General features: G+C 40.8%; 1 protein-coding gene across 1 annotated transcript in view; it reads right to left on the bottom strand.

Annotated features, from left to right (window-relative positions):
• Rapgef5 (Rap guanine nucleotide exchange factor 5) overlaps positions 1-13,678 on the bottom strand; it is a 161,512-nt gene that overhangs the window by 31,044 nt on the left and 116,790 nt on the right. The window contains exons 10-14 of the mRNA XM_028773200.1: positions 12,010-12,040; positions 11,025-11,103; positions 8,468-8,617; positions 2,732-2,829; positions 88-210 (exon numbers count right to left, since the gene is read on the bottom strand). Coding sequence (XP_028629033.1) covers positions 88-210; positions 2,732-2,829; positions 8,468-8,617; positions 11,025-11,103; positions 12,010-12,040 — 481 coding nt within the window. The remainder of the gene's footprint in view (positions 1-87; positions 211-2,731; positions 2,830-8,467; positions 8,618-11,024; positions 11,104-12,009; positions 12,041-13,678) is intronic.

Genomic DNA, 13,678 nt, shown 5'->3' on the forward strand with positions numbered 1-13,678 from the left:
CAACACACAAGTGTCTCAAGAAAGAAACCATGCAGTTAAACGCTAAAACAACATTTAGCAGTTCTGTCTTTTCAGTTCCCTGCTTACCTCGTGGATTGAATTGAACAGACTCCAGTCAAAGCTCATTAATTCCAGAGCCAGGTCCCAAGTGTTCATTCCTAAAATCCTCAGCGACCTTTGCTGGGATTCCTCATTTTCTGCCAAAGGATTCTAAACCAACAGAGAGAAGCAAAAGGGTCTTCAGTAGTCCCCAAATGTTTCACAGTGAATTGGCCGCCTGTAGGAAGGCTCTAGAAACCCAGATTAGAGAAGTAATCTGTTTTGAGTGCCCTTAATATTTTCCCTGCTCTGTTCACTGTCAGTGAGTTACAGCCAATTTAGGAAACAGCCCTGCAACAGTCAAATGTGATCAATGACACTTCACCCAGATAGCCTGCCCATCCCCCTCTTCTCTCCCCCTCTCCCGTGAGCTCAGCCTGCCTGTCCCCTCCCCCACCAGCTCTCACACATCCACAAATCTGATTATAAAACACAGCTCTGACAGACGGCATAATGAAACTGAAAGCCCTGGAATCACTTTGGCTTCTGGTAAAAATTAATGTGCCAGGAGGGTTAGTATAAAAACAAACAAAAGAAATGTCATAGAGCGAGCACTTCAATAAAGACAGACATGGCTTGTACACGAAACACGCTTTACCAGTCTCATCCCAGACACACACTTACAAATTTTATTACAAGGCCCTTGGAAAGTGAAAAAAAAAATCTGACATGAAATAAAAATAAAAGCTATTTTATTTAGAGCCCATGTGACTAATATGGTGTACATAACAACAGCCTTGCTTTGCTTTTTCCCTCATGGAGATGGGGGGGCGAAAGCTAACAGCACTTCATTCAAAATCTGGCCTGAGACTATTACGTTGTCAATGCAGCCTTAAATCTCTCAGCACGTTTGAAGTTATTAAATAAGCAATTTGGTGTTTTCTCTAAAATTACTGGTATTTTCTAATTAAAATACACATTTTCTCATTTGAGAGTTTGGAGTCAAAGAGTTAATGATTTAAAAAGCCAAAAGACTGGGAATTGGCCAGCACTGTGACTCAGTGATGGGGCAGTTACAGCTACAGTGCGACTGGGCAACAGGGCAGTTACAGCTGTGCTGTGGGGCAGTTACGTCTATGGTTCGACTCAGCAACAAGCACTTAAGCCTGCCTACCAACTATGAGGTGCCTGGGGTCAGTTCCCAGAGTGAATATTTTTGAAAAAGACAAGGTTTATTCTCCAAAAGTAAATTATGTGGATTATAGTTTATGTTTTAGAACTTGGATATTTTTTTAACATGTTTGCTATTGAAAAATAAAACAAACAAAAACCTGACACAGCCGACCTTCACAGACTTCCCCACAAGGGAGACTGCTCAGAGAGACGGCCAAGTACTCTGCCTCTCTGCCTCCACCGAGGATGCAGTGTTGTGTCAGAGGCGCTGACTGAATCTGTGAACTTACAGATTCTGTGGTGCTGAGGCAGACAGCCAAGATTTCTCAGGGCTTGTCTTCTAGGATGGGACAAGGCACTGAAATAAAGCCAAAGTGGACTGCAGCATGGGAATCCATAGTGGAATTGCAGGTTAACCTGGCCTTTTGTCCATTTTATTTTTCCTCAAATTTGCCCTTCAGCACAGTTCTTCTTCCATGTGGGTTCTTCAGGGCTGACCATTGCCCTGTCCAGGCAATACTTTATATTTTTCTACTCTACCCTCCAGGTTTGATTTTGAGGTAGATTCGTTAATTTATGAGAGTGGTTAATAGTGGGCCCTCACGTCTTAGGCCCCAACTGTGTTGTATTCTAAGTAGACCCTGAAGATGAAATTTCTAAGTCTGCTACCCACAAGGACATATGCCATGGTGTCCAAAGCAGCTGTAGAAAACGCTGGAGGGCAGGATGGAGCCTTGGTCCTCTTAGAACATTGCTCATGGCATCTGTTTATTCCACTGGGACATCACCCATGCCAACCTTAGACTCTCTGAAAGGCCTTGGGGGAATTATACCAGGTAACTATGTGGCTGAAAAAGGAGGACATGGGGGACATCTGGAGTGTGGGATTTCTTGGCAAGAACCCACAAATGCTACACTTTAGACTGTTTTCTTTCATGGGCAAGAACAAAATCAAACCCATCGTCTACAAAAGTCCCGTGAAGTACCTTTGCTGTCCCCTTAGCCATAATGTTTTTAAACTTCACACTGAGAATAATCTGAAGGGCAAGTTTATTTACACCTTTTCAAATCTTGCTCTTCAGAGGCATCTGATATGCCATAGCTACTAACTCATCGCACACAGGGAAGGCTGAAAATCTACCTTTTATTTAAGGAAAGGGATGGTCAAAAGGACAGGCTCTTTGGCTCAGTACAACTGGGAATATTTCAGCCCCATGCCCATACAACTCCGAAAGGAAAGAACAGACTCGATCAGGATTCCATGGGATAGGAAGGCACAATTGCAAATACCTTTTATCAGAAAAAAAGTAAGGCTGATTCTAGGGAAGGTTAATCCCTTAAATTGGACACTGATTTGCAAAAGACATGTCACATGCCAGGCTACTCATGGTTGCAAGAGTTAATACACACACACACACACACACACACACACACACACACACACACATCTCATTATAAAGCATGAAAATATTGTTGAGTCTGGTACCAGTGTTTCAAGTGCCAGCACCAAAGTCCTTACCAGAGTGTCAGCCAGATCTTTCCGGTAGACGTATATCCGACCAGATGCCTCCAGGGATTTGGAAATGGCCAAGTCATTTGGCTGAAATTCATGCTTTTCTTTATTTAGAAAAAGAGAGTAGTTAGAAACATAAATAAGCCATGCATTACATATCATGAATAAAACTTGCTCAAGAAAAATACTTAAAAGTAGGTAAACAGACTTTAAGTGAGTAAGTTTATTGTTGCATACTTTGATATGATTCCAGGAACATCATCTCCTAGCGTGGCCCTCCTGAGCTGAATAGGACAATTTAAGGTAGATGGGAAAATTTATTTAGAACTCAGAACCCTCTCTGTCCAAAATAACATATGAGTCTGTATACCAGCAGTTATGAAAGTGCATGTGTGCTTATTCCCATACTTATACTTGTAATTAATCCTATGTGACTTTATAATTATAAGCATTTACTTCTTGTTTATATGACATATTTAATTGGTTGTATAGCAGCCCACTATGCCACCATTTAATCATTCCTTTACTCCTGAAATTTAATGGCTTCCTTTATTTGGTCATATAAATTAATATATGTTAAGTACTTGCAAAGGGCCTGGCCCATAACAGAGCCTTGATAGATGGTTCTATGATTTCAGTAGCCATAACGTATATTGCTGAAGTCAACATCCTTGCATATAAATCCAAGTCTGTTTAACATATGAGCTTTTAAAGACAGACTTTACCCAGAATGAAAATACTGGGTGAAAGAGTACATTTGTAAAGCCTTTGATACAAACTGTCAAACTGCTTACAAGTTCTCTTCTTAGAAAATGGATCAATATATTTCCCGGAAATTAGATATAAAGTGTGTACAATGAATAACACCAATGACTGTTTTTGGAAGGTCTGCTTTACATGCAAGTCAAAGGCTGATTCTCTCTGTAGAGACTGCTACTTTATTTCCTTACTGCAAAATGTTTTTGCTTCTTTAGGATTATTTTGTTAAATCATGAATGTACATTAGCTCAACTCTATACACACACTTTGTTTTTAAAAGAAAAATGTTATGTCTTGTTACATCATGATACTGGCTAATAGTTTTTCAACACTTTTGAGAAAAGTCTTTTAAAAAGGCTTCTCAAGTCACCTTAAACTTGGGAATAGAACATTATCAACGAAGGAATGCTTCTACTGTTAGAAAGACAGCTAGAAAGAAATAACCATTAAAAAGCTAAGAAACGGTCTCAAAGGCATCATTTACAATCCTTCCTCCACAGTAAGGTAATGTTATTAAAACAATCCAGTCCATTCACATAATGACTCTCCGAATCTGCTTTGGTGATATACCGTTTATTTATCATGACTGAGATAAGAGTTTCTATAACACTGTTATTTTGATAACCTGAAGCTGTTCTATTACCTCTGAGCCCTCATCTTGTCCTATGTCTATACTGAAGTCCATGGTAAGTAGAACTAAACTCAGTATTGGCTCCTCTTACCATACTCCCCACTTCCTCCAGGACCATACTTCACTCTACCGTATGCTCCTCCCATGATCCTGCTACAAAGTTTCCACTTTTCATTGGACCACAGTTAGAAAGTTGTTGGTTACAATTTCCAAAGTCACTGTAATGTCCACTTTCATGATTTCCTCCTGTAGAGGGATATCTTCCCATTACTTTGTATAAAGCTCAGCAATTGGGCTGTATGAGAGGTAGGCGGAGTGAGGAGTTCAGAGGAGAGGAAGAGGAGAAGGAAGAGGAGGAGCTAGAGAGGAGAGATGTAGGAGCCATGGAGAACCACGCTTAGGTCCAAGATGGTCCTGGGTAACGATTTATACCTTAAGGTTAGATATTGGGAAACAACTCTAATTGTGTGGGCAAACTGTTAATTGAGCATTTTAAAATATATAATGCCTTTAGAAAATAATTAAACTTTAGAGTTTCATTTCTACCAGGTACCGCGTGGTGGATGGCTGGTATTGTCTGGGGTTCAACCAAGCTTTGTGGAGACAGCGTGGTGGGTTGGCAGAGCCATCTCCCACACTGGTGTCTCGTGAGTGCCAGGGCTGGTGCTTCTGGTTGGTCAGAGCCGAGCAGTATCGAGAGCATGCTGCCACTCTTGGCCTCAGGTCTTGCCTAGTCGGGAACATGGCGGACACCATAACAACAAGCCAGATTGGGTGCCTCCATTTTTAAATTTTAACTGTAACATCCTCCTCCACAGCTGTCATGACCACCTCCATGGGCTCCACTCTGGCTGCCATATACAGATCCTCTGCCACCATATCTTCCTCTTCCTCCTCCATAACCAGGGCCACGTCCAAAACTGCTACCTCCAGATCTTTCTCCATTCCCATTATACCCATCCCCAAAACCACACCCACTGGTTTACCAATCAGATCCCCGCCTAAAGCTGCTTCCTGGTCTTGGTTCAAAAATGCCACTACCACCACTACCAGGAGAATCCCCAAAACCAAAGTTTGCTCCTCTTCCACTCCTGGAGCTTCAGACTTCCCACATTACTTGTCTACACAATGCTTTTCTAACTTCTGCATTGTGACCATTGATAGTGGGATGTTTTTGCAATATGCTTTTATTTACAGGACCATAGTCATCAAAAGCAACAAAGCTAAAGCCCCCTTCCTTTCCAGACTGCCTATCAGATTCTCATATGGTTTTGGGCTTCTAAAGTGACATGAGGAGTCTGGAAAACTAGGAGCCCATGTGACTGTGAAGAAGCTATTTGTTGGTGAAATTAAAGAAGATACTAAGGAACTCTATTTTAGAGATTACTTTGAAGGGTATGGAAAAATTGACTGGGGACCCAGTGATTGTTCTCTTTAGTGGGACTATCTTGAGAGGCAAATGATGGTTTTGATGAAGTTTAATATTCCTTATAATCTTTTAGTATTTTGGTCATTTAAAAGAGATATAATATGTTTAACATATCTACCTGAAATATGTAATGAAAAATTCAAAGCTTGGTTGGTCTAGGGCTACTACGTATTCAAATGCTGAGGAAATTCTCACACCAGCTTTTGTTATGCAAACCTTGCTCCACAATTTAAAGCTATCAGTTAAATTTAAATGGCGACAACTAATTATGGGTGAGACTAGGGAGAGGTGGAGTTTGAGAGGTGGGCTGGGGGTTGCAGGTAGAAACCACAAGGAGAAGAAGAAGGAGAAAGGAGGGAGAGAGAGAGAGAGAGGTAGAGATAGATAGATAGATAGATAGATAGATAGATAGATAGATAGATAGATAGACAGATAGAGTGCTCAGAGGATGAGAAGACAGAGAGAACAGGAGGTCTCCATTAGTCATGATGGACCAGCAACACATGCCAGAGTGAGATGCCTCCCCAGAACACCAGACTGCTGGAGCAGAAATAACCCAGGAAGACTCAAACAGCAAGTATCTGGGGAGCACAGTTGGGGAAGTAGCTAATAGAGAATTAGAATAAGGGTAATCCCCCTGTAATTGAGCAAAGCCTAATAAGTAAATCATGGTTTGAGTCTCACTCAATTGAAGCTAGACAGGGATAAACATAATTCTTCTATTTTACAATTTCTTCCTTCAGTTCACTAGCTGTTCCCATTCTTGAGGGTGTGTTTCCTTTCTTAGTAAGCTATCTCTGTTTCTTAAAATTTTGTTTATTTTTATTTATTTAATGTGTATGAATATATGTCTGCATGCATGTTGGTGTGCCCTGTGAGTGCAGTACCCAAGGAGGCCAGAAGAGGGTGTCAGAGTCCCTGTACCCGGAGTTCTAGATGGTTGTAAGCTAGGAACCGAACCTGAGTCCCGAGCAAAAGCAGCAAGTGCGCTTAACTGTTGAGCCATTTCTCTAACTCCCTTCTCTGTTCTTAACAAAACCCAAATGTACTTTCTTATTAATGTTCGTTCATGGGGTCCACATGCTTTGCAATTTTTGCTTTTTATTTACCATAGGTAATTTGGGGTTAGAACTCTTTCTGGAGACTTGACCCAGAGCCTCATACAGGCAAGCTATACATTTTATGAATAAGCTACACCTTCAATCCATTCAATCCAGGAAGTTGTTTTGTTAGGTTGCACAATAAGAGTTCTAGGGCTTTATTAGGCTTAGGGAGAGTGGCTTTTTTTTTTCTTTTCTGGATGTGTAACTTGCATTGACTTGCCAAGACTATCTGACCTGCCCATGAGCAAAATGGTAATATATGACAGCAATGCTCTGCCAGGTAATGCTTTAAGCTGGCATGTATTCTGAGTCCATCTCTCCCTGTAGAACAGTTACTAATAGTAAATGGTAATACTTTGTATCTGCTTTCTCCACCCCCACCCCAAAGGTTGATACTAGTTAACATGGTACTTCCATTTTTCTTTTTCTAGTCACAGAGCAGTTTACAGGCTCAATATATTTTTTACATTTTGCTTGAAAGAAATTTCAATGTTTTACAGTCTTTCAGTAGACATTATATACACTGCACTTTATGAAATCTAAAGGGTATTGAAATAAATCTTTCCAATATTTTGGTAAGAAAACACACAATGTTTCTCCAAGTACTTGTGCTATCTACATGATTTGTTTGCTCTGATAACCACTAATCACAAAAATTGACTCAATGGAATAAATATAAAAAGTATCTAATACCATGCATGGGTTTGAATCATGTTTAATATCCTATCCTAGAAACAGTCTTCAAATCTTAGATTTAAAAAAATTAAGTCTCTCCTCTGATTTTTCAAAGATATCTTTTTATGACAATATCCGTAACATTGATAAGTACATGTTAGGGCCAGTATCATCTCCTTTTGTGAATATTTTTGCGTTTTCTCTTTGTTTGTTTTTCTAAGAAAGATAATAAAACCCTCTCTCTCTCTCTCTCTCTCTCTCTCTCTCTCTCTCTCTCTCTCTCCCTCCCTCTCTCTCTCTCTCCCTCCCTCCCTCCCTCTCTCCCTTTCTTTTTCTCTCTCTTTCTTTCTTTTTGAACTGTACCAACAGAAAACAAGTGCAGTGACCATAATGTTCAGTCCTACTGAACGGGTCAGGATAGTACTTCCATTTTTAACTGCTCACACCCAAGTCACTTTTTTCATATTTTCCTCGGGGTTAGTGAGACATCAGATAAAGATTGTAAACCAGAAGGAAGCCAGTGACATTGTGATCTGACAGGTTACAGTGAAACACAGAGGTTTGTTCAGGCCGCACAGATCAATAGCATCAGTGCCTAATCTGTGTGGTCTTATTCAAAACACACAATAAAGTTTCTCAGAGGACAAACAGGGCCTAACAGGAGCAGCTGTTATAAGGTCCCACCCGCCATAAGCACCTGAGAACACACTGCCTTGTGAACTATGGCTTATTGTGCAGTTTCCTGTCTTCCAACAGATACTAAGTATTAAATTCTTAGCCAGCAAGATGACTGGTTCAAGGCCACCCCCCCAGCCCCACAGTAATTTAATCCTTTAACAATTTCTGAAGTTAATTTAAATACGAAAATGGAAGGCTTATCTAACATTAAAAAGTGCAAAAAGCTCTTTAATACATTTCAAAATACTGGCATGTCTTCCTACTCAATTCTGAGGGAGGAAATTCAGTATCCAGCAGTACCCCACTGTTGTCATGGAAACACTTCTGGTAGGCACCTCATATTGTTACTGTGGTCATCCAGCTGCCGCAGAAAAAGGAGAGGCAGCATGCCTACTCTACAAGACATCAGCTTCCTTCTGGTGGAGATCCAGTGAAAGATTATTATTCAAGGACAGAAAATAATTTACCTCCAGAGAACGTAATGGCCACCAGAGCCAGATCCTCTTCAGCCCGCTGTAGCTTTTCGGCCACGACCTTCAGGATCTCCTGGGCTGTACTAGAAACTTTTGCCTTCACACTGATGTATGAATGTTCCGTTATATACACGTGGCAAAAAACTGCAGAGGATAAAAGAACAGGTCGTAACCAGACAATTGTGACCACAAGAGGCAGACCTGAAGCAAGGTATCTACCTTGCTGTAGTTTTAAGTTTAAAGCATGAGCAGGTAGATGCATTTGAGATGAATATATGAGAGGCCAGTCTGCCAGCATATGCCTGCAAATACAGGAGGCCAGTAACCACGCAGGAGCAGCTGACTGGCTTCCCATAATGCATGGGATCCCTTGCTCACACCATCATGTGATATGTCTGTTAGAAGACACTGGAGACCATGCTCCACAGACTGTACTTTTGAATCCTTCCTTTAAGAGTTGTTGGGGACTCCCAGAGCAGTATATTAAAATATCTAACACATAAACTTTTATTTTACACTCCATTTCAGGACAGTCTCAATGGCCCATTCAAGAACTACACACCGGCTATTAGAATTCTTATAAGTTTACCTGAAAACTATGTCATTTGCCTTGATGCTTGTGTGCAACTTTCTTAGTCATTTAAGAATGAGCTTCCAGCCCTGATCCATATCAAAGTGCTAATGAATTTTTAAATGGAAGTCATATTTCTAGCCTTTAAAAAGTTATTTTTGTTTGCAGTGCTATTAATGATTAGTAGGGTATTATCAATGTCCGGATGAAAGAGTCCTGGAAAAAGATTTTCTTCACAATTTGCAAAGCAGAGATAGTTTTAATAGCTACGAACATCACTGTGGCCTGCTACTGATTACAACAGCTTCTCTTAGCATATAAATGCTAGGTTCTCTAGACAAAACGGCAATGATATACTTAGACAGTCTGCTCTATAGTTCCTCAAAGATAAGCAGGGGGTTATAGCTTTCAGAGAATTTTATATGCTATTTAAATAGCATCACTGAACTAAATCTAGGGATAATTTTCCAGAAATGCAAAGGCAGCAAAGCCAGAGGGTAGGCTGCTGCCATAGAAGCTCAAACAAACACATTCCCTGCACCAGGCATTTGACAGTCTTTGCTTTGGTTAGGTTGTTCAAAGTGGAGATTCTGAACAAAGATCCAGTCTATAAACTACTAAATAGAGGTTGAGTTTATCCTTGCTTAATAAACTGATGAACCAGAAGAGGCCCGAGGGCCTTGCAATACTGAGCCTCTATGAAGCTCAGCCTAGCAAACTCCACAATTAAATTATAAGAGAAATAGACAAGGAAGGTCAGCGATTAACGAATTAGGAGGTAAGGTAATTGTATTTGCTCTTTCATTTGGGGCAGACGACTATTAACACGAGACAACAGAAATCTTTCTGCCAGAGACATCAGACAAAATGTCACAGGACAGGATAAACTAAGACGTTTCATTTTGAAACTGTTCAAAAAGCTGAACAGAGAGTAAACCTTGACATGTTGAGGTTTAGTGTGGGGAGAAAGGTGTGTGGGAAGCCCCTCAAGAGCATTTCTCTTCCCTATCTCCTCCTGTTGTTCCCACAGCCTTTGCCCAGACAAGGGACCTCTGCTGCCACTCACTTTGCAGGAACAAAGTACACTAGCACATGCATGCTGCTAATGAGGACTTTCCCCTCATGCTTGGTGAATGCCCGGCCTCCATGGGCTGTTATGAGTCCTAAGCACTGACAATGTCACATACAATCTGGGTAAGTGTCAGGCTGAGGAGCCGGACTTGAACTTCTCCCACACCCATCCTCTTCTTTTCCTGTGTCTTTTCTAAGTCACAGACTGACTCAGCCAAAGCTCTGCACACTGGCTTTTGTGGCCCTTCAGGTCAATCCTGGACCAGAGTGAAGGTTTAAGGCAGAAAAAGCTAGTTTTGCAGCATCTTTTGTACCTCCACTGAAGAACTCAAGAGGGCTCTGTGCACATATCCCTGTTCTTGCTTCCCAAATTAAGAATATCCCTGGTCTTTGAAAAAACACTGCATTATATATAAATGTAATATGCACATACATATATATTTTATTTATATATAATATAACTTATGTATATATGGCTTTTCTTCCTTGGTTTAGCTGTTTATATATATATATATGTATGTGTGTGTGTATACATATATATACACAAATATATTTATATATGTAAGATATATTACATATGAATATATATGTGTGTATGTATATATATGTATATATGTATGTGTGTATACATATATATACATCTACACACATATACACACATATATATTTATATATACATGGGATACACATAAATAAATATGTGTATACACACACATGTATGTATGTATGTATGTATGTATGTATGTATGTATGTATGTATATAAAACCTAACAGCTAAACCAAGGAAGAGAAGCCATGCTATTTGGTATTAGCATTCTAGTCAAAGAGAAACAATTGCTAGAAGTGACAGTTGCAGGCAGGATGTGATCCTGTAGGAGGCGGCGACTCTTGTACAAGGCTACTACTCACTTTCCTCTGTTTCGGCCACAGTTCCTCTATGCTGGAGCCAGTTCTCCTTAAGACTGAATTGGTGGAAAAGGGCTTTATTCTGTGAAAAGGAACAATGAACAAATGGATTCTGACCACCTGGAAAGTCACACCTGTTTATAACATGTTCCAAAAGAGCTAGCCAATTTTTCTTTTCTTACATATGAAATCTACCCATCCAATCTTTGAGAAATAAAGATGGAGATGCTTCAATCAACAAATATACGTGTCGGGATTGTGAGCCTTAGTGTGGAGCTTGGCTAAGGCCAGTAGCAGGCACAAAGTCCCTCGGTCTACTCAGAGCCCGTTGCTAGAGGAGACTCCAGAAACACCCATGATTCTTTAGGAAGACACTTTCTCCATCCCAACACAGGCTCCGAGACACCGTTACAGCAACCTCAGTTCCTGCCTTTTCCAGTTTGAAGAACTCTGTGAGGTCATTTCACACTTCTAGCATTGGTTACTATGGTTACTCACATTCTGCAAACACTGACCAATATCCTCTCCTGTGTTCTTCTCATAAAGTTTGGCGAAAATACAACACACTGGCTACCATCTCTCTCTCATGCTGAAAGTGTGAAACTCTTCAGAAGACTTCCTTACTCTTGGAATAATGAAAATCCTTCACTTAAGATTCTTACTTGGATTCAGAGGGAGGGCCATGAGTAGTTTAAGATTAAAAAAAATATATCAATTTGGAAACAGCAGGGAAGTTCTGAGACTTTAAAATACACCAAAAAAAAATCATATATATTGTCAAGAACTCAAGGGTCCATATGCAAATAGGCCTGAAACACAGTAAGGCAGGAAAGTGCAGGCCAGCTGCATTTCTGGATTTCCCAGCTCACCCTGTTAAGACTTGGGGGAGTATTCACTTTAATTATATGGAAATGTCAAGTAGGACAGGGCAAGCTGTGTGAGCCACATCCCATCCCCTTCCCCCACAGATATAAAAGCCTTTGCTTACCTTCTTCTGTGGTGAGTATTCATCAACAGTGCTACAAAGAGAAAGATAAAACATGAGATTCCCAGAGACGACTCATTTTCAGGAACACTGTAGACAATGTCACTTTTTAAAGAAGGTGAAGCAGACCCAGTGACATGGGTCACCAGGTAAAGGTGTTAATTGCCAAGCCTGACGGCCCAGATCTATACAGTGGAATGATGGAATGGACCCAAAGAGTCTCCATCTGATCTCCATACACACTCCATGTACGCTAGTTTTGGTAGGTGTGACTCTGGGAACAGGGAACTGCAAACGAATGTTTGCTTCCATCACACTGGAAGGTTGGCATTTTTTTTTTTTTATTACTAATGTTTGGTATAGAAAGGAACTCACTGTGGATGGTTCCACCCTGGGCAGGAAAGCAGACCGAGCAAGCCACGGAGGATCAGCCAGTCAGCAGCACCCTCCATATCTCTACCACAGAATCTGTCAAGTTCCTGCCTTGATTTCCCTTGATGATGGACTGCAATCTTAAGCCAAGCAAGACCTCTCCTTCTAAATTGTTTTTGTCAGTGTCTTATCACAGCAATAGAAGACCAAACTAGAACAATGTGGCACACTCACATAGCCAGACAAATAAATAAATGGGTAAATAAGTAAATAAATAAATGTCATAAAAAAGAAAAAAAACAGGACAAAATAATGCTGGTAATAGTGGTGTGTGTCTGTAATCCCTGCACTCTGGAGGCTGAGCAGAGGCAAGATGGTGATCGGTCTGGGCTGCATCGTTAGTTGCAGGCCAGTCTGGACTACAGACCATCTCAAAACAAAATGAAAAGACACAACATATTATCTATTAATGTACTATTTATAAAGCATCTGTCATTGCACTCCAAGTTTCAAATGAACTAGCTAAAAAAAAAAGCTTTTTATTTTGTATTTTGTATTGTGCTTTCTACCCTTAGAAAGCAAATCTAATAATTGAGAGGAAAACTGGATTTATCAGCCTATCGAAACACAGTGTACATAAATAGATGGTACTCTTTCTCTCCCTCTGCTCTGTTTGAAAAGCAATATGTATTAACAAGAAAGACTTGGTCACATAGAAATAGATTCATGGCGGAACCATTTTCTAGCTAGCTAAGTAACCCAGCATCATCTCTAGATGGGTCTGTAAAGCAGAACTGAGGACACGGTGCAGTTCTACAGGTACCTCTCTAACCACTGACCCGGTGTCACTGGGTGTCTCTGAAGGCTATCTCCACTCTGAAGGAAGATGCACACAGCATCAGGCTAACCATCCATAGCAGGTACCCATCATATTCCCATTAAGTGACACACTGGACATCCAGGGAACTGTAATGAGCATAACACAGGGGCCCAAGTCTCATCTAAAATGGAAAGGCATGTCACAGTCTTATACCAAATACGCAAGTGCTCTTTCTCTGTGTGCCCACTGTTGGGGGACCCCATTCTCTATATGTATATGTTGGGGACCCCTTCTCTGTATGATTGTGTTGGGGGACCTCCTTCTCTGTGTGCATATGTTGGGGATCCCTTCTCTGTGTGCATGTGTTGGGGACCCCCTTCTCTGTGTGCATGTTTTGAAGGACCCCCTCCTTTGTGTGCTTGTGTTGGGGGATTCCTTTCTCTGTGTGCATGTGTTGGGGGACCCCTTTCTCTGTGTGCA

The sequence above is a fragment of the Grammomys surdaster genome, unplaced genomic scaffold (genome assembly GCF_004785775.1).
Source record: "Grammomys surdaster isolate TR1022 unplaced genomic scaffold, NIH_TR_1.0 223, whole genome shotgun sequence".
Taxonomy (NCBI): Eukaryota; Metazoa; Chordata; class Mammalia; order Rodentia; family Muridae; genus Grammomys; species Grammomys surdaster.